Source organism: Amphiprion ocellaris, chromosome 8 (assembly GCF_022539595.1).
Source record: "Amphiprion ocellaris isolate individual 3 ecotype Okinawa chromosome 8, ASM2253959v1, whole genome shotgun sequence".
In the NCBI taxonomy this organism is placed as follows: domain Eukaryota; kingdom Metazoa; phylum Chordata; class Actinopteri; family Pomacentridae; genus Amphiprion; species Amphiprion ocellaris.
Window position 1 is genome coordinate 1,329,813 of NC_072773.1, and position 23,570 is coordinate 1,353,382.

The 23,570-nt window shown below is 37.2% G+C and overlaps 1 protein-coding gene across 1 annotated transcript in view; it reads left to right on the forward strand.

Moving 5' to 3' along the window:
- Positions 1-23,570, forward strand: part of plxna3 (plexin A3) — a 151,426-nt gene that overhangs the window by 90,935 nt on the left and 36,921 nt on the right. Inside the window, exons 8-13 of the mRNA XM_023272695.3 lie at positions 7,885-7,985; positions 11,706-11,829; positions 13,351-13,507; positions 13,594-13,693; positions 13,820-13,934; positions 23,530-23,570. The exon at positions 23,530-23,570 is cut by the window's right edge and continues 160 nt beyond it. Of these exons, the coding sequence (XP_023128463.2) occupies positions 7,885-7,985; positions 11,706-11,829; positions 13,351-13,507; positions 13,594-13,693; positions 13,820-13,934; positions 23,530-23,570 (638 nt within the window). The remainder of the gene's footprint in view (positions 1-7,884; positions 7,986-11,705; positions 11,830-13,350; positions 13,508-13,593; positions 13,694-13,819; positions 13,935-23,529) is intronic.

A 23,570-nucleotide genomic window follows, 5' to 3' on the forward strand; every position in this document is an offset into this window, starting at 1 on the left:
ACAAAAAACACATTTAAAATGTACAAAAACACATTTAAAATGTACAACAGCCCATAAAAAGTACAAAAACACATGAAGAGATTTTAAAAAACAAAAAAGTAGAAAAACGTTTAAAAAACACAAAAACACATAAGGTAGAAAAACATATGAAAATGTACAAAAACACATTTAAAAGGTAAAAAACGTAGAAAAGTTACAAAAAGACATGAAAAGAAAAAAATACACATAAGAAGGTACAAAAACACATTTAGAAGGTACAAAAACATAGAAAAGATAAAAAGGGACAAAAACACATAAACAGGTACAAAAAGACATTTAAAAGCCACAAAAACATACAAAAAAGTAGAAAAGCATAAAAAAGTACAAAAACACATTTAACAGGTAGAAAAACGTTAGAAAGGGGTAGAAAACACAGAAAATGTAGAATAACACATTTAGAAGTTACAAAAACAGAAAAGATACAAAAAGACATAAATGGGGAAATAAACACATAAAAAGGTACAAAAACACATTTAGATGGTTCAAAAAATACATTTAAAAGCCACAAAAACACATCAAAAAGTACAAAAAAGTACAAAAACGTGAAAAAGATTGTTTAAAAGACAGAAAGGTACAAAATCACATTTAAAAGTCCATAGAAGGTATTAAATTAGCAGATTTGTAATTGGAGTTTAAAACATTTGAGGTGTTTTAATAAATGTTCTGTTGAGAAATAAAAAGACTTCAGTTTTAAATCTGCAGATTTTTAATGAATTTTCTGCATTAAATAAAAACTATTTAGTTCCTATTATTCAACACAGAACAATCAGCAAACTTTTGATGGAAGTTTTGACCTGAAATTTGTAGAAAATCGTCTCTAAAAGAGGATTTTAAAAGACCTAAATCAGCAGATTTCCTCTTGAAGTTGTAACTTGTAAAAACATTACTTATATACTGGAAATTAAATCAGCAGATTTCTCATTTGAGTTTTTGTATCTGGATTCTCATAAAGACTCAGAAGTTCTGACCTGAAATTCTTCATTAATTTTTTATAGAGAAAATCCTCAGGACTCATTTTCTGATATTTTTGACTTTCATAAATCAGCTCCGTGTGAAAAATCAGCATAAAAGAGTTCAATCAGCAGATTTCTGCATGAATAGTTTGAACAGAGAAATAAAGACCTGGGTGTTAAATCAGCAGGTTTTTGGAGCTTCTGACGGTCGATCTGAATATAAAACATCCGATCCACAAACCTTCAGTCCCTCTGAGATCAGCAGCTCAGTTTCTATTTCACTGCAGTGTTACATAAACTCACATTTACATCGAGTCTGAGCAGCCGAGCAGCACGTCGAGCTGCAGCCGGAGGGTTCTGGAGGTTTGAGGAGGGTTCTGGATGTTTCTGGAGGTTTCAGGAGGATTCTGGAGGTTTCAGGAGGGTTCTGGATGTTTCTGGAGGTTTCAGGGGGATTCTGGAGGTTTCAGGAGGGTTCTGGAGGTTTCTGGAGGGTTCTGGAGGTTTCAGGAGGGTTCTGGAGGTTTCAGGAGGGTTCTGGAGGGTTCTGGATGTTTCTGGAGGTTTCAGGGGGATTCTCGAGGTTTCAGGAAGATTCTGGAGGTTTCAGGAGGGTTCTGGAGGGTTCTGGAGGTTTCAGGAGGTTTCAGGAAGTTTCTGGTTTCTGAAGGCTTCTGGTGGTTTGTGATGGTTTGTAAAGGTTTCTGAAGGTTTCCAGAAGTTTCTGAAGGTTTCTGACGGTTTCTGATGGTTTCTAATTTCTAAAGGATTCTCAAGGTTTCTGATGTTTTCTGGAAGTTTCTAGTTTCTGGTGATTTCTGATGCTTTCTGAAGGTTTCTGGTTTCTGAAGGCTTTTGATGGTTTGTGATGGTTTATAAAGGTTTCTTAAGGTTTCTAGTTTCCGAAGGTTTGTGACGATTTATGATGGTTTCTGATTTCTGAAGGTTTCTAAAGGATTCTGAAGGTTTCTGATTGTTTGTGAAGGTTTCTAGTTTCTGATAGTTTTTGAAAGTTTCTGACAGTTTCTGGAGATATCTGGTTTTCGATCATTTCTGAAGGTTTCTGGTGGTTTCTGTTGGTTTCTGAAGGTTTCTAAAGATTTCTGAAAATTTTTGAAGTTTTCTGGTTTCTGACCATTTGTGACAGTTTCTGGTGGTTTCTGAAGGATTTTCATGGTTTCTGGTTTCTGAAGGTCCTCAAAGTTTTTGATGGTTTCTGAAGATTTCTTTACGTCTGAAGGTTTATGAAGTTTTAGATTGTTTGATGAAACTTCTATTGGAAATCTGGTCCAATATTAGTTTCATGTTTGATAAAAAAAAACGATCATAACATTTAAAATAAAGGAATACATAAATGTTAATAGCAGTAGATTATTAGTTTTTTTAAGGCAAAGAAAACAACTTTGCCAAAAATCAAAAGCTTCACGTTTTAATTTAGCAGATTCTTTTTTTCTGATAGTGTTCATTTAAAAATATTTTCCTTATTTAATATTTTATTTTCCTACCTGTCACTCAGTCAGCCTCATCGCAATCATGCACAGACACACACATATAACTTAACAACCAGCTGAGTGGAAGGTGTTTGTGTTTCTCATGTCAGGGGACATTAACTGAGGGGCCCACCTGCCTTATGGGGACATTAAGTCCCCACTTTACATAGGAAGACAATAAGTCACCATAAGGAAGATAAGTAGATTTCAGTGTGATCACGGTTGGAGATCGGAGTCTGTTATTTAATTTTTTTTCAGATAAAACCTTGTGATGTTTCCATACCAAATGTTATAAAATGGTTGATCTGAGGTTCTTGTAAAGTCAATCCTTTAGCAGATACAAGAGGAGCGAGAGGAGACAATGAACACATTCAGGTCTGAATGAGATGCTCAGTGTGTCGGACTGCTGCAAAGACTTCTGGGTAAAACACACAACACACAAATGCTTGTACTCCGTTTCTGAGCGCGCTCAGTGAGGCTCACGTCAGTTCATTCAATGTTTGAATCTAAAAAACTGTAAATGTCGTCTATGTATTTAAAATAGAACATAAAGAGGCTGGAAACAACACAAAAAGATGCAAAATGACACAAATACAAGCAAAAACATAGAAAAAGACCAGAAATAACCAACAAGAAACACAAAACAATATGGAGAGATGCAAAATCACCACAAAAAGACACAAAGAGGCACAAAATTAACACAAAGAAACACAAAATAACTTCTAGGACAAACAAAAGGACAGAGAATAGTCACAGATACATTTATGTTGTGGGTTTAAAGCTGTGTGTCATCAGTCTTTCATGTTTTGTTGACTTGTTGACTTATTGTGTTGTTGTGTTGACTTGTGTTGTGTTGACTTGTTGAGTTGTGCTGTTGTGTTGACTTATTGTGTTGTTTTGACTTGTTGACTTGTCTTGTGCTGTTGTGTTGACTTGTTGACTTGTGCTGTTGTGTTGTTGTGTTGACTTATTGTGTTGTGATGACTTGTGCTGTTGTGTTGACTTGTGCTGTTGTGTTGACTTGTGTTGTGTTTTGTGCTTTTGTGCTGTTGTGTTGACTTGTGCTGTTGTGCTGACTTGTGTTGTGTTGACTTGTGCTGTTGTATTGACTTGTGTGGTTGTGTTGACTTGTGCTGTTGTGTTGACTTGGTGTGCTGTTGTGTTGACTTGTTGACTTGTGCTGTTGTGTTGACTTGTTGACTTGTGCTGTTGTGTTGACTTGTGTTGTTGTGTTGACTTGACTTGTGCTGTTGTGCTGACTTGTTGTTGTGTTGACTTGTGTTGTTGTGTTGACTTGTGCTGTTGTGTTGACTTGATTTGTGCTGTTGTGTTGACTTGTGTTGTGCTGACTTGTGCTGTTGTGTTGACTTTTGCTGACTTGTGTTGACTTGTGTTGTGCTGACTTGTGCTGTTGTGCTGACTTGTTGACTTGTGCTGTTGTGTTGACTTGTGCTGTTGTATTGACTTGTGTGGTTGTGTTGACTTGTGCTGTTGTGTTGACTTGTGCTGTTGTGTTGACTTGTTGACTTGTGCTGTTGTGTTGACTTGTGTTGTGCTGACTTGTGCTGTTGTGCTGTTGTGTTGACTTTTGCTGACTTGTGTTGACTTGTGTTGTGCTGACTTGTGCTGTTGTGCTGACTTGTTGACTTGTTGTGCTGTTGTGTTGACTTGTGCTGTTGTGTTGACTTGTCTTGTGCTGTTGTGTTGACCTGTGTTGTTGTGCTGACTTGTTGACTTGTGCTGTTGTGTTGACTTGTTGTCTTGTGCTGTTGTGTTGACCTGTGTTGTTGTGCTGACTTGTTGACTTGTTGTGCTGTTGTGTTGACTTGTGTTGTTGTGTTGACTTGTTGTGCTGTTGTGCTGACTTGTGCTGTTGTGCTGACTTGTTGACTTGTGCTGTTGTGTTGACTTGTGCTGTTGTGTTGACTTGTGCTGTTTTGTTGACTTGTTGACTTGTGCTGTTGTGTTGACTTGTGCTGTTGTGTTGTTGTGCTGACTTGTGCTGTTGTGTTGACTTGTGCTGTTGTGTTGACTTGTTGACTTGTGCTGTTGTGTTGACTTGTGCTGTTGTGCTGACTTGTTGACTTGTGCTGTTGTGTTGACTTGTTGACTTGTGCTTTTGTGTTGACTTGTGCTGTTGTGTTGACTTGTTGACTTGTTCTGTTGTCTTGACTTGTTGACTTGTGCTGTTGTGCTGTTGTGTTGACTTGTGCTGTTGTGTTGACTTGTTCACTTGTGCTGTTTTGTTGACTTGTTGACTTGTGCTGTTGTGTTGACTTGTGCTGTTGTGTTGACTTGTTGTGCATTTGTGTTTACTTGTTGACTTGTGCTGTTGTGTTGACTTGTGTTGTTGTGCTGACTTGACTTGTTGTGCTGTTGAGTTGACTTGTGCTGTTGTGTTGACTTGTGCTGTTGTGTCGACTTGTTGACTTATTGTGCTGTTGTGTTGACTTGTGCTGTTGTGTTGACTTGTGCTGTTGTGTTGACTTGTTGACTTGTTGTGCTGTTTTGTTGACTTGTTGACTTGTGCTGTTGTGCTGTTGTGTTGACTTGTTGACTTGTGCTGTTGTGTTGACTTGTTGACTTTTGCTGTTGTGTTGTGCTGACTTGTTGTGCTGTTGTGCCTTTGTGTTGACTTGTGTTGTTGTGCTGACTTGTGCTGTTGTTCTGACTTGTTGACTTGTGCTGTTGTGTTGACTTGTTGACTTGTTGTGATGTTGTGTTGACTTGTTGTGCTGTTATGTTGACTTGTGCTGTTGTGTTGACTTGTGCTGTTGTCTTGACTTGTTGACTTGTGCTGTTGTGCTGTTGTGTTGACTTGTGCTGTTGTGTTGACTTGTTGTGTTGTTGTGCTGACTTGTGCTTTTGTGCTGTTGTGTTGACTTGCTGTGCTGACTTGTTGACTTGTGCATTTGTGTTGACTTGTTGTGCTGTTGTGTTGACTTGTGCTGTTGCGCTGTTGTGTTGACTTGTGCTGTTGTGTTGACTTGTTGTGCTGTTGTGTTGACTTGTGCTGTTGTGCTGTTGTGTTGACTTGTGCTGTTGTGTTGACTTGTTGACTTGTGCTGTTGTGTTGACTTGTGCTGTTGTGTTTTGTGCTGACTTGTGTTGACTTGTGCTGACTTGTGTTTACTTGCTGTGCTTCTGTGCTGACTTGTGCTGTTGTGTTGACTTGTGCTGTTGTGTTGACTTGTGCTGTTGTGTTGACTTGTTGACTTGTGCTTTTTTTGACTTGTTGACTTGTGCTGTGGTGCTGTTGTGTTGACTTGTTGTGCTGTTGTGTTGACTTGTTGTGCTGTTGTGTTGACTTGTTGACTTGTTGTGCTGTTGTGTTGACTTGTGCTGTTGTGTTCACTTGTTGACTTGTGCTGTTGTGTTGACTTGTGTTGTGCTGACTTGTGCTGTTGTGCTGACGTGTTGACTTGTGTTGTTGTGTTGACTTGTGCTGTTGTGTTGACTTGTGCTGACTCGTGTTGACTTGTGTTGTTGTGCTGACTTGTGCATTTGTGCTGACTTGTTGACTTGTGCTGTTGTGTTGACTTGTTGACTTGTGCTGTTGTGTTGACTTGTGCTGTTGTGTTGACTTGACTTGTGCTGTTGTCTTGACTTGTTGAATTGTGCTGTTGTGTTGACTTGTGTTGTGCTGACTAGTTGTGCTGTTGTGTTGACTTGTTGTGCTGTTGTGTTGACTTGTGCTGTTGTGCTGTTGTGTTGACTTGTGCTGTTGTGTTGACTTGTTGACTTGTGCTGTTGTGTTGACTTGTGCTGTTGTGTTTTGTGCTGACTTGTGTTGACTTGTGCTGACTTGTGTTTACTTGCTGTGCTTCTGTGTTGACTTGTGCTGTTGTGTTGACTTGTGCTGTTGTGTTGACTTGTGCTGTTGTGTTGACTTGTTGACTTGTGCTTTTTTTTGACTTGTTGACTTGTGCTGTGGTGCTGTTGTGTTGACTTGTTGTGCTGTTGTGTTGACTTGTTGACTTGTGCTGTTGTGTTGACTTGTTGACTTGTTGTGCTGTTGTGTTGACTTGTGCTGTTGTGTTCACTTGTTGACTTGTGCTGTTGTGTTGACTTGTTGTGTTGTGCTGACTTGTGCTGTTGTGCTGACGTGTTGACTTGTGTTGTTGTGTTGACTTGTGCTGTTGTGTTGACTTGTTGACTTGTTGTGATGTTGTGTTGACTTGTGCTGTTGTGTTGACTTGTTGTGCATTTGTGTTTACTTGTTGACTTGTGCTGTTGTGTTGACTTGTGTTGTTGTGCTGACTTGACTTGTTGTGCTGTTGAGTTGACTTGTGCTGTTGTGTTGACTTGTGCTGTTGTGTTGACTTGTTGACTTGTTGTGCTGTTTTGTTGACTTGTTGACTTGTGCTGTTGTGCTGTTGTGTTGTTGTGTTGACTTGTGCTGTTGTGTTGACTTGTGCTGACTCGTGTTGACTTGTGTTGTTGTGCTGACTTGTGCATTTGTGCTGACTTGTTGACTTGTGCTGTTGTGTTGACTTGTTGACTTGTGCTGTTGTGTTGACTTGTGCTGTTGTGTTGACTTGACTTGTGCTGTTGTCTTGACTTTTTGAATTGTGCTGTTGTGTTGACTTGTGCTGTTGTGTTGACTTGTTGACTTGTGCTGTTGTGTTGACTTGTGTTGTGCTGACTTGTGCTGTTGTGTTGACTTGTTGTGCTGACGTGTTGACTTTTGTTGTTGTGCTGACTTGACTTGTGCTGTTGTGTTGACTTGTTGTGCTGTTGTGTTGACTTGTTGACTTGTTGTGCTGTTGTGTTGACTTGTGCTGACGTGTTGACTCGTGTTGTTGTGCTGACTTGAGCTGTTGTGTTGACTTGTTGACTTGTGCTGTTGTGTTGACTTGTGCTGACTCGTGTTGACTTGTGTTGTTGTGCTGACTTGTGCATTTGTGCTGACTTGTTGACTTGTGCTGTTGTGTTGACTTGTTGACTTGTGCTGTTGTGTTGACTTGTGCTGTTGTGTTGACTTGACTTGTGCTGTTGTCTTGACTTTTTGAATTGTGCTGTTGTGTTGACTTGTGCTGTTGTGTTGACTTGTTGACTTGTGCTGTTGTGTTGACTTGTGTTGTGCTGACTTGTGCTGTTGTGTTGACTTGTGCTGACGTGTTGACTTTTGTTGTTGTGCTGACTTGACTTGTGCTGTTGTGTTGACTTGTTGTGCTGTTGTGTTGACTTGTTGACTTGTTGTGCTGTTGTGTTGACTTGTGCTGACGTGTTGACTCGTGTTGTTGTGCTGACTTGAGCTGTTGTGTTGACTTGTGCTGTTGTGTTGACTTGTTGACTTGTGCTGTTGTGTTGACTTGTTGACTTGTTGTGCTGACTTGCTGTGCTGCTGTGTTTACTTTCTGTGCTGCTGTGCTGACTTGTGTTGTTGCTGTGTGTTGCAGGTCAGCCGGCTGCCAGTGGAGAGCTGTGAACAGTACAGCAGCTGCTCAGACTGTCTGGGATCAGGAGATCCTCACTGTGGATGGTGTGTCCTGTTCAACAAGTAAGAACCTCCACACTCTGCTGCTCGCACAACCGACGACAAAAAACGACAAAAACAACACGTCAGGTTCATGTAGGTGATGGATGAGACGCAAAACTACAACAAAGGCTCACAAAACGACTACAAAGAGACACAAACAACCACAAAGAGACAAAACTGTCAGAAAGCGATAGAAAACTACATAAAGAGACACAAAACAGCGACTAAGAATGAATTTAGAAAGATGTTTCAGTGAGGATTTAGGTTTGTACAATTTCAAATGTTTTCTTGTTATCACTAAAACTGTGTTTATTAAACTTAAAGGCGATGGATTGTTCTGCCTGTTTCTCCTTCATCACTCTATTCTGAGATATTCATGATATTTATTCATATTTATTCTCAGATATCTAACATTTCTCGTCTTGTCTAACTCCAGCTAGAAAATTAAGTTGGACATTTCATTTTCTGAACATTGGTCGTTTTCACTCCACTTGGTTTTTATAATGCGCTCAGTTTGCTGCTCTCTGATTGGTTGTTCGGCCTCCTGAGGCAGGTGTCCGTCCATCCGTCCGTCTGTCCGCATACTTGTGGTCGCTTACTGTTAAATTAATAGGACGATAACGGACACTTCAGAAAACATCAAGAAGAAAAATACCGAGTGTGTTCCCCTGAGATGTCATTAATGTTTCTATTAAAGGTTCAAACACACACACACACACACACAATTAGTGTGTGTTTGTCTGTGTGCCAACGTGAGGACCACCTTCGTATCATTGCCATCCCTGAACCATTTCTTCTGTCCCTGTGAGGACCTTCTTTATAGCACACACACTGATTTTCTCAGTGAAGCTTCAGATCTTCTGCAAAAAAAGGTCTTTGTAAAGTTTTACAGTTTTCAGATTAAAACTCTGAAATCATCGGATCTGAATTTATGAGTTTAACGAACCGCCGATCAGCTGATTTAGAGGTCCAGTTCATCATTTAGTTTAAAATCCAGCAGAAGAACAAAGTGAAGCTGCTCCAGTTCATCAAAAGGATGACGTTCTTCCTCCTCGTCTTCCTCGTTCCGTCCGTCTGCTGTTAATTAGGAGGAAACACATCATGACTGCACTTTTATTTAATTCATTCTGTCTCTAATCACTGTCAGCTGTTCAACCGGCAGCAACCAAAAACACAACGCAAATGAGAAACATCTCAAGTTTAGAGGAAGATAACTAAAATAATCATGAATAAATTAATTAAAACACTTAAATATGTCATAAATAATAACATACACGAATTACACAAAAAATAATATTCACATTTATTATTCAAAATACATAAACACATTGCTAAAACTTACATGAGCAAGTAAATGAATCCAAACAATAAATACATGAACTTCTCAAATAAATAAATAATTGAAAATAAAACCTATTAAAATGAGGAAAATTAAAATATAGTATTTAAAGCTATTTTGTTTAATTTAATTATTTTCAAAAATAACAGTTAAAAGTGAAGAAATAGAAATTTAAGTAATATAATAATTTAGAAAAGGTGTTGAATTTAAAATACTAGTTAAATAAGTTAAATTAAATAATAGTTTGAATTTCTTTATAAAAATTTAATTGGAAATAAAAAATATAAAAATACATTTGTGATATATATATATATATATATATATATATATATATATATATATATATATATATATATATATATATATATATATATATATATATTAGGGTGATGACTTTTTGACTTTTTTTCCTCAAAAATTATTTCCTGTAGCACTAATGAATGAACTTTTGCCTATTAATGATTAAAATGACGTTTATTCTGTTAAAATATTGAAAAAGGTCACACACAAACCACTTTGAAAAAATCACTATTACTATCAATGGGACTAAATTCGTTAAGCCCAAAGAAGCATTCACAAACAGTACCAAATGCACCAACCATAGAAAATTAAATGATTCAATGCCTTAAAAGATAATCTAAGTGTTGGTAGTTGTTTTGAAGTTGATAAATTCTGGCCAAAAAGCTGATAATTAAAATTTTTAAAATCATTTTGTGTGTGATGTTTTTTTTAATCAAATCACCTTAAAATCAAGATTTTATCTAATCTTTAATAAAAGTTCATCAAATTATGATACAGGGATATGAGGTTGTAAAAAAGTCATCACCCTAATATATATATTGGTGAACAGTGAAGGAAGACCAGATTGAACTTGTTGGACAGAAAGTTTTCTTTTAAAAATCTTCCTGATGGCAGCTTGGATAAAAGCCTGGTTGTGTGCAAATTGTACAACAAAGAGTTTTCTGATCACTGCGTCACTTCAAGCCGACGGTATCACCTCAATGTAAAACATGTTGCTGTTAGCACCAGAGCTAACGTTAGCTACGAGTCATGCTAACAGCTAACGGTGTAGCCATCCCATAATAGACCACTTTTTTAGACAGTGCTTGAGTTTACAGAAAGTCTTCAAATGTTGAATAAAATCGCTATAATTGCACTTAGATTTGCAGTAATCTGTGAATGTAGCAGACAGATGAAAAATGAAGATAAATAGAAATGAAACATTTTTGTGGTTTAAGTTTTTACTCCATCAAGGCTCTGCCTCCTTGGAGGAGGAATAACCTAAACAACAAAAATATCTCTTTTAATAACTTCATTATAAACTTTTTGTTTATGAAAAAATTACATAAAAATTGATATTCCTATAAAAAGAACCATCAAAATTCCACCATTTATCAGACCCAGAAAAGATGAAAACAGAATGAATCTCTGGATTTTCAACTTTCTGAAGCTCCTTGAACTCCTTATGCTGATTTTATGTGCCATACAGTGGAAAAAACAACTAAATTCAGGCTTTAAGTCATCAAAATCACTTTTTTCTATATGTCCCATTTTCATTTTTTAAAATAATTTTAAAATTATAAACACATATGTCTTTTCATTGATTCAATTGTCAACCACAATTTTATTTCAATTGAAAAACTTCACTTATTGTCAAATATTACTATTTGACAAAACGGCAATTAATTGCGATTAATTACAAAGCCTGTAATTAATTAGATCAAATTTTTTTAATCGCGTCCCGCCACTAATATGTATATACATATATATGTGTATATATATATATATATATATATATATATATATATATATATATATATATATATATATACATATATATATATATATATATGTGTGTATATATATATATATAAAATAAAAGCCTGGTTGTGTGCGTATATATATATATATATATATATATATACGCACACAACCAGGCTTTTATTTTATATATATATATATATACACACATATATATATATATATATATATATATATATATATATGTGTGTATATATATATATATATAAAATAAAAGCCTGGTTGTGTGCGTATATATATATATATATATATATATATATATATATATAAAACAGAAATTGTCACATTTTTAAACAATATATTTGTGCAGAAGACAAATTTGTGCCTCAATGTGATTAAAGTTAAAGTTGATTTAATAGTATTTTAAATAGAAAATATCAAATTAATTAAAGAGTTAATAACAGTGAATTCTGTAAAATAAACAGATAAAATCTTTAGTGTGTAAACTCAAAGTTAAATAACATGAAATGAGGATGTGTTTTCTGTTAAAATATAAATAATAAATACTAGAAGAAATAAACATGAGACCAGTTTGTTTATTTTCAGTGAATTTGACCTGCCGTGACCTTTGACCCCTCCAGGTGTTCCAGACAGGAAGCGTGCGATAAGTGGGAGGAGCCTCAGCACTTCAACACCCGCCTGGACCAATGTGTCGACATTGCCGTCACCCCTAGCAACATGTCCGTCACCTCCACGGCAACGCAGGTAGGAGCACAATGTTAGAAACTATTAGAACCTCTATTGGAACCTCCATCAGAACCTCCATTAGAACCTCCTTCAGAACCTCTTTTAGAACCTCCGTTAGATCCTCCATCAGAACCTCCATTAGAACCTCTATTAGAACCTCCGTTAGAACCTCCATCAGAACCTCTATTAGAACCTGTATTAGAACCTCCTTTAGAGCCTCCATCAGAACCTCTATTAGAACCTCCATCAGAACCTGCATTAGAACCTCCATCAGAACCTCTATTAGAACCTCCATTAGAACCTCCATCAGTACCTCGATTAGAACCTCCATTAGAACCTCCTTCAGAACCTCTTTTAGAATCTCTTTTAGAATCTCCGTTAGAACCTCCATCGGAACCGCCGTTAGAACCTCTGTTAGAACCTCCGTTAGAACCTCCATCGGAACCGCCATTAGAACGTCTATTAGAACCTCCATTAGAACCTCCATCAGTACCTCGATTAGAACCTCCATTAGAACCTCCATTATAACCTCCTTCAGAACCTCCATTAGAACCTCTACTAGAACCTCCATTAGAACTTCTATTAGAACCTCCATCAGAACCTCCATTAGAACCTCCATTAGAACTCCTTCAGAACCTCTTTTAGAACCTCCATTAGAACCTCTATTAGAACTTCTATTGGAACCTCCATCACTACCTCCATTAGAACCTCTATTAGAACTTCTGTTGGAACCTCCATCAGTACCTCCATTAGAACCTCTATTAGAACCTCCATTAGAACCTCCTTGAGGACCTCCATTAGAACCTCCATCAGAACCTCCATTAGAACCCCCGTTAGAACCTCCTTCAGAACCTCCATCAGAACCTTTTAGAACCTCCATTTGAACCTCCTTCAGAACCTTCATCAGAACCTCTTTTAGAACCTCTATCAGAACCTCCATTAGAGCTTCCATCAGACCCTCCATTAAAACCTCCATCAGAACCTCCATTAGAACTTCTATTAGAATTTCCGTTAGAACCTCCATCAAAACCTCCATTAGAACCTCCATTAGAACCTCCTTTAGAACCTCCTTCAGAACCTCCATCAGAACCTCCATTAGAACATCCTATGGAACCTCCTTCAGAACCTCAATCAGAACCTCCGTTAAAACCTCCATCAAAACCTCCCTTCGAACCTCCATTAGAACCTCCTTTAGAACCTCCATCAGAACCTCCATTAGAACCTCTATTAGAACCTCCATTAGAACCTCCATCAGAACCTCCATTAGATCCTCTATTAGAACCTCCATCAGAACCTCCATTAGATCCTCTGTTAGAACCTCCATTAGAGCCTCTATTAGAACCTCCATCAGAACCTCCATTAGATCCTCTATTAGAACCTCCATCAGAACCTCCATTAGATCCTCTATTAGAACCTCTATTAGAACCTCCATTAGAACCTCCATCAGAACCTCCATTAGAGCCTCTATTAGAACCTCCATCAGAACCTCCATTAGATCCTCCATTAGAACCTGCTGTCTAACCGTCTCTGGTTCTACAGCTCACCATCCGGGTCCAGAATGTCCCGGCGCTGTCCGGCGGCGTCTCCTGCGTCTTTGAGGACCTCAGCGAGTCGTCCGGCGAGGTTCTGGCGAAGGGCCAGGTGATGTGCATGTCGCCGTCGCTCAGAGATCTGCCGGCCCAGAGTCAGTCCTACGGTGAGTCCCGCTGCTGCCGAGTCGTCATACCGACCAATCGGTATCGGTAACGGTATCGGTTCTAATATTGATCCGACTGATTTCAGGGGAGAAACGAGTCGTTCAGCTCAGCCTTCGATCCACCGAAACCGGACACCAGTTCATCACCACCAGCCTGATCTACTACAACTGCTCTGTGCTCAACTCGTAAGTCTGGTTCCTCACATCCTCACTCCTAGTTTCCATCTCCTGTCTCCTAGCATCCTATTGCTTCAGGTGATTACAGGTGTTAAGTTCCGACCAATCAGAATGTGTTTCTGTCTTGTGTCTCAGGTGTACTTCCTGTGTGAGCAGCGTGTTTCCCTGTCATTGGTGCAAATATCGACACATTTGTACGAACAACCTGCAGGACTGTTCTTTCCAGGAGGGAAGAGTCAGCGGCATGGAGGTACACAACACAGAAACAGACACAATATACACAATACACAACACAGAAACACACAACACAGAAACACACACAATATACACAATATACAACTTGCACAACACAGAAACACACAATATACACAATACACAACACAGAAACACACAACACAGAAACACACACAATGTACACAATATACAACACACAACACAGAAACACACACAATGTACACAATACACAACACAGAAACACACAATATACAACACACAATATACACAATACACAACACACAACACAGAAACACACACAATATACACAATATACAACACACAACACAGAAACACACACAATACACAACACACAACATACACAACACAGAAACACACACAATATACAACACAGAAACACAACACAGAAACACACACAATATACACAATACACAACACAAAAACAACACAGAAACACACAATATACAACACACAACATACACAACAGAAACACACACAATATACAACACACAACACAGAAACACACACAATATACAACACAACACAGAAACACACACAATATACAACACACAACACAGAAACACACACAATATACAACACACAACACAGAAACTCATACAATATACACAACACACAACTTACACAACACAGAAACACACAACACGGAAACACACAATATACACAACACAGAAACACACAATATACAACACACAACACAAACACACAATATACAACACACAAGACAGTAACACACAACACAGAAACACACACAATATACAATACAGAAACACACAACACAGAAACACACAATATACAACACACAACACAGAAACACACACAATATACAACACAGAAACCCACACAATACACAACATACACAACACAGAAACACACACAATATACAACACAGAAACACACACAATATGCAACACAACATAGAAACACACAACACAGAAACACACAACACAGAAACCCACACAATACACAACACAACACAGAAACCCACACAATACACAACACACAACATACACAACACAGAAACACACAATATACAACATACACAACAGACACACATGTATGGGAAGTGGGGACTAAATGTCCCCATAATGCAGGTGGGTTCCACAGTTTATGTTTCCCCAACATGAGAAAAACAAACACCTTCCATGGAGCTGCTTGTTAGGTTGTGTGTGTGTGTCTGTGTGTGATTGTGTGCTAAGATGAGGCCGACTGTGTGACAGATAAGAAAATAAAATATTAACTATGATTTAACTGGAAGTCGTCAGAAACGGACTGAAACATTCAGAATGACGTGACCGAAAACAACCACAATGAGAAGCTGCAAAGAGATGAAAAACAGCAGCAAAGAACTACAGACAAAGTGCTGTTAAAGCATGGCAAAGACACATCAAAGTGACGACAAAGAAACACAACACTAGACAACTGAGGATAATTCAGCCAGGACGGCTTTGTTCATTATAATTTTAGGTGTATTAATGCTAATATTTTAGGTGTATTAATAGTAATATTATAGCTGCATTAATCCTAATATTTTAGATGTATAAATGCTAATAATTTTAGGTGTATTAATGCTAATATTTTAGGCATATTAATGGTAATATTTTAGGTGTATTTATGGTAATATTTTAGGTGTATTAATAGTAATATTTTAGGTGTATTAATAGTAATATTATAGCTGCATTAATGCTAATATTTTATCTATACTAACACTAATATTTTAGATGTATAAATGCTAATAATTTTAGGTGTATTAATGCTAATATTTTAGGCATATTAATGGTAATATTTTAGGTGTATTTATGGTAATATTTTAGGTGTATTAATAGTAATATTTTAGGTGTATTAATAGTAATATTATAGCTGCATTAATGCTAATATTTTATCTATACTAACACTAATATTTTAGATGTATAAATGCTAATAATTTTAGGTGTATTAATGCTAATATTTTAGGCATATTAATGGTAATATTTTAGTTGTATTTATGGTAATATTTTAGGTGTATTAATAGTAATATTTTAGATGTATTAATAGTAATATTATAGCTGCATTAATGCTAATATTTTATCTATACTAACACTAATATTTTAGGTGTATAAATAGTAATAATTTTAGGTGTATTAATGGTAAATTTTATGTATACTTACACTAATATTTTAGGTGTATTAATGCTAATATTTTAGGTGTATTAATGCTAATATTGTATGTATACTAACACTAATAATTTTAGATGTGTTAATGCTAATATTTTAGGTGTATTTATGGTAATATTTTAGATGTGTTAATGCTAATATTTTAGCAGGTTATGTACATCTCGTGTTCTCGGTGACAGTTTTTCTGAGCTGTGGCTGTAAATTGGACAGTTTTTCTGGGAGGTTCTGCAGGATGGAGGTCGGAGCTGCTGCTTTCTGTCATTACATGGTTCAGTAAACAACAGTAAAGCTGCAGGTCAACAGTAAAGGGTGAAACACACACACACACACACACACACACACACACACACACACACACACACACACACTCCTCGTTTATATCTGTCCTTGCTGATGCGTTCAAGGACTCCGTGACTGATGGGATTTAAGAGTCGGCTGCTGACTGATGTTTTCGGAGGCGAACACAGAGCTGTGTCTGTTTTAAATCCGATTCTGTTGGAGGCTGATTCTAAAATCGGAGGTTCTTCCTGCTTCTCGTTCAAACTAATGTTAATATTTTCAACATTTGTGCATCTCATCCTCAGCAATCTGCATTTTAGGTCCATCAAACTGAGATTCTTTTTTCAAACAGCTTCTAAATTGTAGATTTTTAACAACTGATATTCTGTAGAATGATGGTTGTTTCGACAGATTTTATAAACAGAGGGGAAAGATATCTGTCTGGAAACACGTCCCTGTTAGTGTCAACATGACCTGAAACGTGTGAAAAAGTGACCCGACCTCAATATGAACTCAGTTTCTGCTGATTTTTATTGGAAAAAAATTTAGAAAGTTTGGTTAAAGTCGGGACATTTTGAGGAAAGTGAGGATGTTGGAAAATGTTTTTGAAATTGGTTTGATTTTCATGATCGATGACTTTTTTTATAGAAAGAAGGGACATTTATTAAAAGTGAGACTTTTTTGGAAATTAGGATATCTGAGGGGAAAGTGGGAACATATTTGAATAGAATAGAATAGCTTTATTGTCATCATAAATGAGGGCATGATGAAATTATAAATAGCTGCCACTGGACAGTGAATTGATAACAAGCTATAAGTAATGAAATAACAAATAAATAAATGTACTTAGAAAACAAGATTATATTAAAAATTACAACATCTGCAATAGAGACAAGATATATACAATCCAGTGTGGGAGGTAAATGAAATCAAATTAAAAGCAATAAAATCCAATAAATGTGGGCAGGAGAATGCATGCAAGCAGCATTATAAGTGAAACTCTGCGTTACCATTCGGAGTTCACAAGTGTGATGGACAGTGACAGGATTTTTAGAGAATGTGGGAACGCGTTAGAAGTAGAAACATTTTTAGAAATGTTTGAAAAAGGGAAGCTATTTGGAGGAAAGTGAAGACTTTGGATTTGTTCAAAGTGACTTGAGTTTTAGAGAAAGTGGGGATAATTTTGGAATGGGAGTCCATGTTCATGGAACAAACACCTGTCCTCAATACGAACTCTTTAATAAACCTCTGAACTCCAAGCATGTTCTGGTGTTGTTCTTTTTTTAAAATCTTGTTAACAACTTCGGCTGAAATTGAAGAGGTATTTAAAATGTCTTCTGTGCAGTACAACACATATAGAATGCTATAAATCATTATAAAAAGAGATCTGGAGATAAAATGGAGGCTTCACATATTATAAACATTTAACTATTTCCATGTTTACAACCTCTACTTTGAATCAACTAAATTAAGATATTTCACCATTTTAAATGTATCTTTCAACATCCTGCTGACTCTTGGAAATTCTTGAAGAATTGAATTTTATCATTAATATTTTAGTAAGTTTACTACAAAACCACACAAGAAGATTAAATACTGATTAATTGTCTTTACTTTGTTGATTAAAAATCTGACCTGGAATCTGGTTTACTGCTCAACAAGATCTGTTGGAACAGCAAAAACTCAAATGCATAAAGGTTTTATTAAGATTTCCGATGTTGAATGAAAACAAACTAATTTCACTCAGTACAGGAGGTCCTCGACTTACAGCAGAGTTCCGTTCCTACTGATCTACGTAAGTCGATTTTCACCGGAAGTCGGAACTCCGGCGAAAACAAAGCCGTTCTGTTCATCACAATATGGATCAGTTCTTCATAAAGTCCTGAATACCATTGACTTTCACGCATGTATGAATCATTTTACAAGAAGATGACAGAATATGTTGACCTGTTTTTACAACTTTGTTGGTCGCTGTTTCTTCCTGTTCCCAGAGTTTTATTCTGTCTAATTTCACTTCCATGGAGATGCTTTCCTCTTCTTCCAAGCATCAGAAGAGTCTGACTTACGCTGGGAGCCATAATGAAGGACAAAAAGTTAGTGAATGTAGCACAATCTAAGGTGGAGTAGAACCAGAGAATTGAAACAAAGCCGTCTGATAGCGCTGCATGACGACATATTCATCCACTCCACTCATCAACTAGTTCCATGTAACCAGTTCTGACGTAACGATGAAGCGCTGTAGGTCGAGGACGACGTAAACCGAGGACCGTTGTACCTTCTTAAGTTGAAGCCGTTTAGCAGCTCTGTGATGTTTCTATGAGGAATCATTCAGCAGTAAAAGTAGTGAATGGATCTGAAACTGAGGAAGTTAGTAAATAAATCTCTAGTTTATAAAAAGAAGAAAGTAAATTCTGTGTAAAACAGATCAGTAGCTATCAGCTGAAACTCAAATAATGATGTATTCTGAGCTGTTTAGTTCTTCAGAGCCACCTTTCTTTCTCTTTTTACTTCTTTCCTGTCTTTAACTCTCCATAAAGGTTAAACAGAAACAGTGAAATCTCCTCCTCGTCTTCTCCTTCTCTGCTCCCTCATCTCTCTCTCTCTCTTTAGTCGGCCTAATTGCCTGCTAATTCACATTAATTGCTGTGATTGGATGCTTTCGTGTCAATTAAGTGGCTATTCATCTTCAATTAACCAATTAGCCAATCAGGGGTTGTTACTGTCACCCTGTAATGACGCTGAGCACCAATCGCACCAACGAGACGCCCAAACGACTCGATCCCGGCCCGCCGTCGTCTCGGCTTACGAGATAACGAGCTGAGAGACGCTGGGCTCGTTAGAGACTCCAGCGATTCGTTAGCGGGTGACAGGTGGAAAAACAGAAACTACTGTCGGCTGGAGCTGCTGCACATCACTGCCTCTGTTTGTTCTGAGCTGATTCCTGTGTCCTGACACCCAACGACTGCTCCGTAAAATACTAAACTAAATACTACAGGGACAACGCAAACACTTTATTAGGAACACCAGACCGGAAATACTTTTCAGAAGCTTCTAGTTTGTGTTGGTGTTTCTACGTCATTAAACTCTGCATTTTATTCACAGAAGAACACAAATATGGAGACGTTACGTCATAAATTTGAGATAAGATTCAGTGGTTTTCAAGTACTGCTATAACTTAGAGGTCAGGTGACATGAATTAAACCTCTAAATCCAAATAACCAGCATAAAGGAGGAGGTTGGAGCAGATGGACGGTTCAACAAACAACAACTTTAAGTATTCACATTAAGGTCTTCTTATCTTGGTCTGACACGTTGGTCCCTTAATGTTAAACAAAACCAACAAAATCTGAGCTTAAAGTTGTAATATCTTTTCATTATCACCAAATATTCTCCAAATGTTCTCCAAAAATAAACATTTTCCTTGGACCAGATTCCTTTAAAAAATAATATATTCTACATTTTTCTGTGGTACCTCTACTGAACTCAACAAATGAACATTCCGAGAGTTTTCAGGTTGAACTGCAGGCAGTGTTTCCACTGAGAGACTGAGAGGAAAACCAATCAAATAATGCAGCAGAAACAGTGAAGAGAGGAGCAGGTTGCTGGAGATCCATCCAGCATGGAGAAACATCTGCTGATGGTGAGCAGAGTAGAGAGGAAACATCTGGAAACATGGAGACAGAAACACATCTACAGGATGAGGAAGTAAAACGACCACAAAGAGGCACGAAGCAACACAAACAAGACATAATTCAACCCAAATGAGACTCAAAATGACCAAAACAAAACCAACAAAACAACACAAACTGCTAAATAAAAATAAACAAAAGGCCAGAAGCGAAACATGAAACGACACTATTGAGACAAGATGTCAAAACTGAGACAGAACACCATAAAACACGATGAAACAACTAAAATTTTACACAAAACAACAAAAAATAAGGCAAAATGATGCAAAGTGCAAGCGACAAAAATGCATAAAACGTGACAACAAGCAGACAAAAAGATGACACAAAATGTCAAAAACCAGATGAAGTGAGAGAAAAAAGAAAAAAACAACACAAACAAAACACCAAATGACACAAATGAGATACAGAATGCCAAAAAACACGACAAAAAGACACAAATGTGACTCAAAATGCCAAAAACAAGACCAAAAAAACCCACAACACAAAAGGTCAGAAGCAAAACATGAAGCGACACTAACTAGACATACAATGACAAAAACAAGACACTGAACGCCATAAAACACGACGAAACAACAGAAATGGGACACAAACCAACAAAGGCAAGCCACAATGACACAAACTGACAAAGGAGACAGAAAACGGCAAAAAACAGGCACAAAACAACACAAAAAAACACACAAGACAACAAAAAAGACACAAAACAGCAAAAAAAGAAAATTTGACAGAAGGAAGACATAAAACAACAAATTAGACACCGAATGAGACAGAACGCCATAAAACAAGACAAAACAACAACAATTTTACACAAAACAACATAAAACAAACAATTACACAAAATGGCACAAAACAAGACAGAGAACAACAAAAAATAGGCGCAAGATGAAAAAAACAGACCACAAAAATGACACAAAACAGCATAAAACAAGACAACAAAACGAAAAAAAAACACAAATTGCGACAGAACGCATTAAAAGAAGATGAAACAACAAAATTGTATGCAAAATAACAAAACACAAGCCAAAATGACAAACGAGACACAAAACAAGACAGAAAGCATCACAAATTAGACACAAGATGACAAAAAATGACAAAAAGCAAACCAGGACGACATGAATGAGACAGAAAACTGCAAAACTGAGACACAAAATGACCCAAATTAGACTCAAAATTAAAAAAATTAGACCAAGAAAATGACACAAAATGGCAAAAAGCAAGACAATGTAACAGAAATGAGACAAAACTGTGTCACTGAGTTTGTAGAAGCTATAAAAATGTAAACAGTTGAATGTAAATATTATAAATAATATAAATCTAATAATATGTGGAGCCTCCATTCATTCCAATGATGGTAACAAATGTTTGATTCCTGATTATTTTTGGAATAAAACTCCTGAATCCTGTCAGTGCAGTCACAAAACCACACTTTTTTTTGCATTTTTTATAAACATTTTTGTGTTTTTGTTAGAAATCGTTGCATTTTGATTCTCTTTCCGTCCAGTCATGATTGTTTCCAGAGAGCTGCATGACTTCATATTGCAGTAAGGATCATGTAGGAGGAGGAGACTTCAGTAGAAAACTTGGTGTTGGGAGCTCCTGACTCCTGTTCATCATCTGTAATGTGTCCTCGGTGTTTCTCCAGTTTTAAATCCAGAACAAACCATCAGTGATGCTCCTTATTGATCATCTATCAGGTTCTAGAGCCATGATAGAAGCATGACGAAAACTCAGGTTTCAGATTGATGAGTCGCCCACGTTTGGAGGAATGTTTGCAGAGACTCAAAGGAATAGCTGGGATTTATCACAAACACACAAAGATACACACAAAGATACACTAAAACACACAAAGACACAATAACACACAATAAAACACTTTAAAACACACAAAGACACACACTGGACCCCACGGTGCTGCTGGGTTCAGTCCCTGTAGAGCTGATGGTCCTCCTGTCAGTCACCAGCTAATTAATTAATAAAGGTTTCACCCACTGAGAGGGTGTGTGTGTGTGTGTGTGTGTGTGTGTGTGTGTGTGTGTGTGTGTGTGTGTGTGTGTGTGTGTGTGTGTGTGTTTCCAGCAGCCGCAGGAAGTGTGTGTCTGTCACCAGCTGTCCATTACCGAACACAAACACACTCGTCCAGAGTCTCTGTCCACACTCAGAGATGACAGACTGAGATAAGATATCAGAGTGTGTGTGTGTGTGTGTGTGTGTGTGTGTGTGTGTGTGTGTGTGTGTGTGTGTGTGTGTGTGTGTGTGTGTGTGTGTGTCTATGCGTGGACACACATGTTAACTCCAACCACTGGGAGACACAGGATGCTTTACAGGGTCAGAAGGACGTTTTGTAGATGTGGGGTCATTTGAGGGAAAGTGGGACATTTTAAAATGATTTTTTTAGAGGACATTTTAAGGAAAGTGACGACAGTTTGAGGTAAAGTGAAAATGGAAATTGAACAGTTTTAAAATTGGCGATATAAGAAAAGTGACAACATTTTTAGGAAATCTTTATCTTTGGGAATTGGGACTTTATATGGAAGTAGGGTCATATAAGGGAAAGGGAGGGTATTTTTAAAATAAGCACATTTTAAGGAAAGTGAAAATGAAAATCTGTACAATTTTAGGACAGTTTTTTTAAAAAGTGTCAGCATTTTAAGGAGAAGGAGGACATTTGGATGAAATTGAGGAAATTTATGAAAACATGAAAGTTCAGAATTTCTGGAAAATCTGGATTTGTTTTTTAAAATTAGGGCACTTTATGGAAATATAGGGGAAATTTCCTTGAAAGCAGGGATAATATTAGAGGAAGTGAAAATTGGACCAGTTTTAGGACTTTTTTTAAAGTGGAGAGGAAAATGAGAATATTCAATTACACATTTCAGGAAAAGTCGGGAGAATTTTTAGAAAATTCAGATTGTTTTTTAGATGGGACATCGTGGGACATTGGACCATTGTTGGACAGTGAAGGTATTGTTAGAATTACTAGAAAATTAGAGCACTTTAGGAAAAGTGTGGAAGTTTCAAAGAACAGTGGGAACATTTTGAAGAAAACGAGAAAATTTTTTTAAAATGGGGAGGTTTGTGGATAGTGAAGACTTTTCAGAAGGAACAGTTTTGGACGTTTTTGGAAAAGGGGAATGTTTTACATACGAAGACATTTTCAAAAAGTGAGGACATTTGCGGAAAGTTTTGACCTGTTTTGGGTAAATTGGGACATTTGATGATGACTTCTTTATAGAACAAAGTTTCTGAAATGTGGATATCTGACAGAAAGTGGGAAGAAGTATTTGGAAAGTGGTGAGATTTTTTACTAAACTTGCGACATCTTGGTAATTGGGACATGATTTAATGTAAGGACATTTTTGAGATCTTTCCATCGATCGTCTCATTGGTTCCTCTGAAGCTGATCTAACTGTAGTTTCTTCTCACCGCTGCCCCCTGCTGGTCGTATTCTGACCCTCCTTCATGTTTCTGTCTGCAGGGTTGTCCTCAGATCCTCCCCACCTCCGACATCCTGGTTCC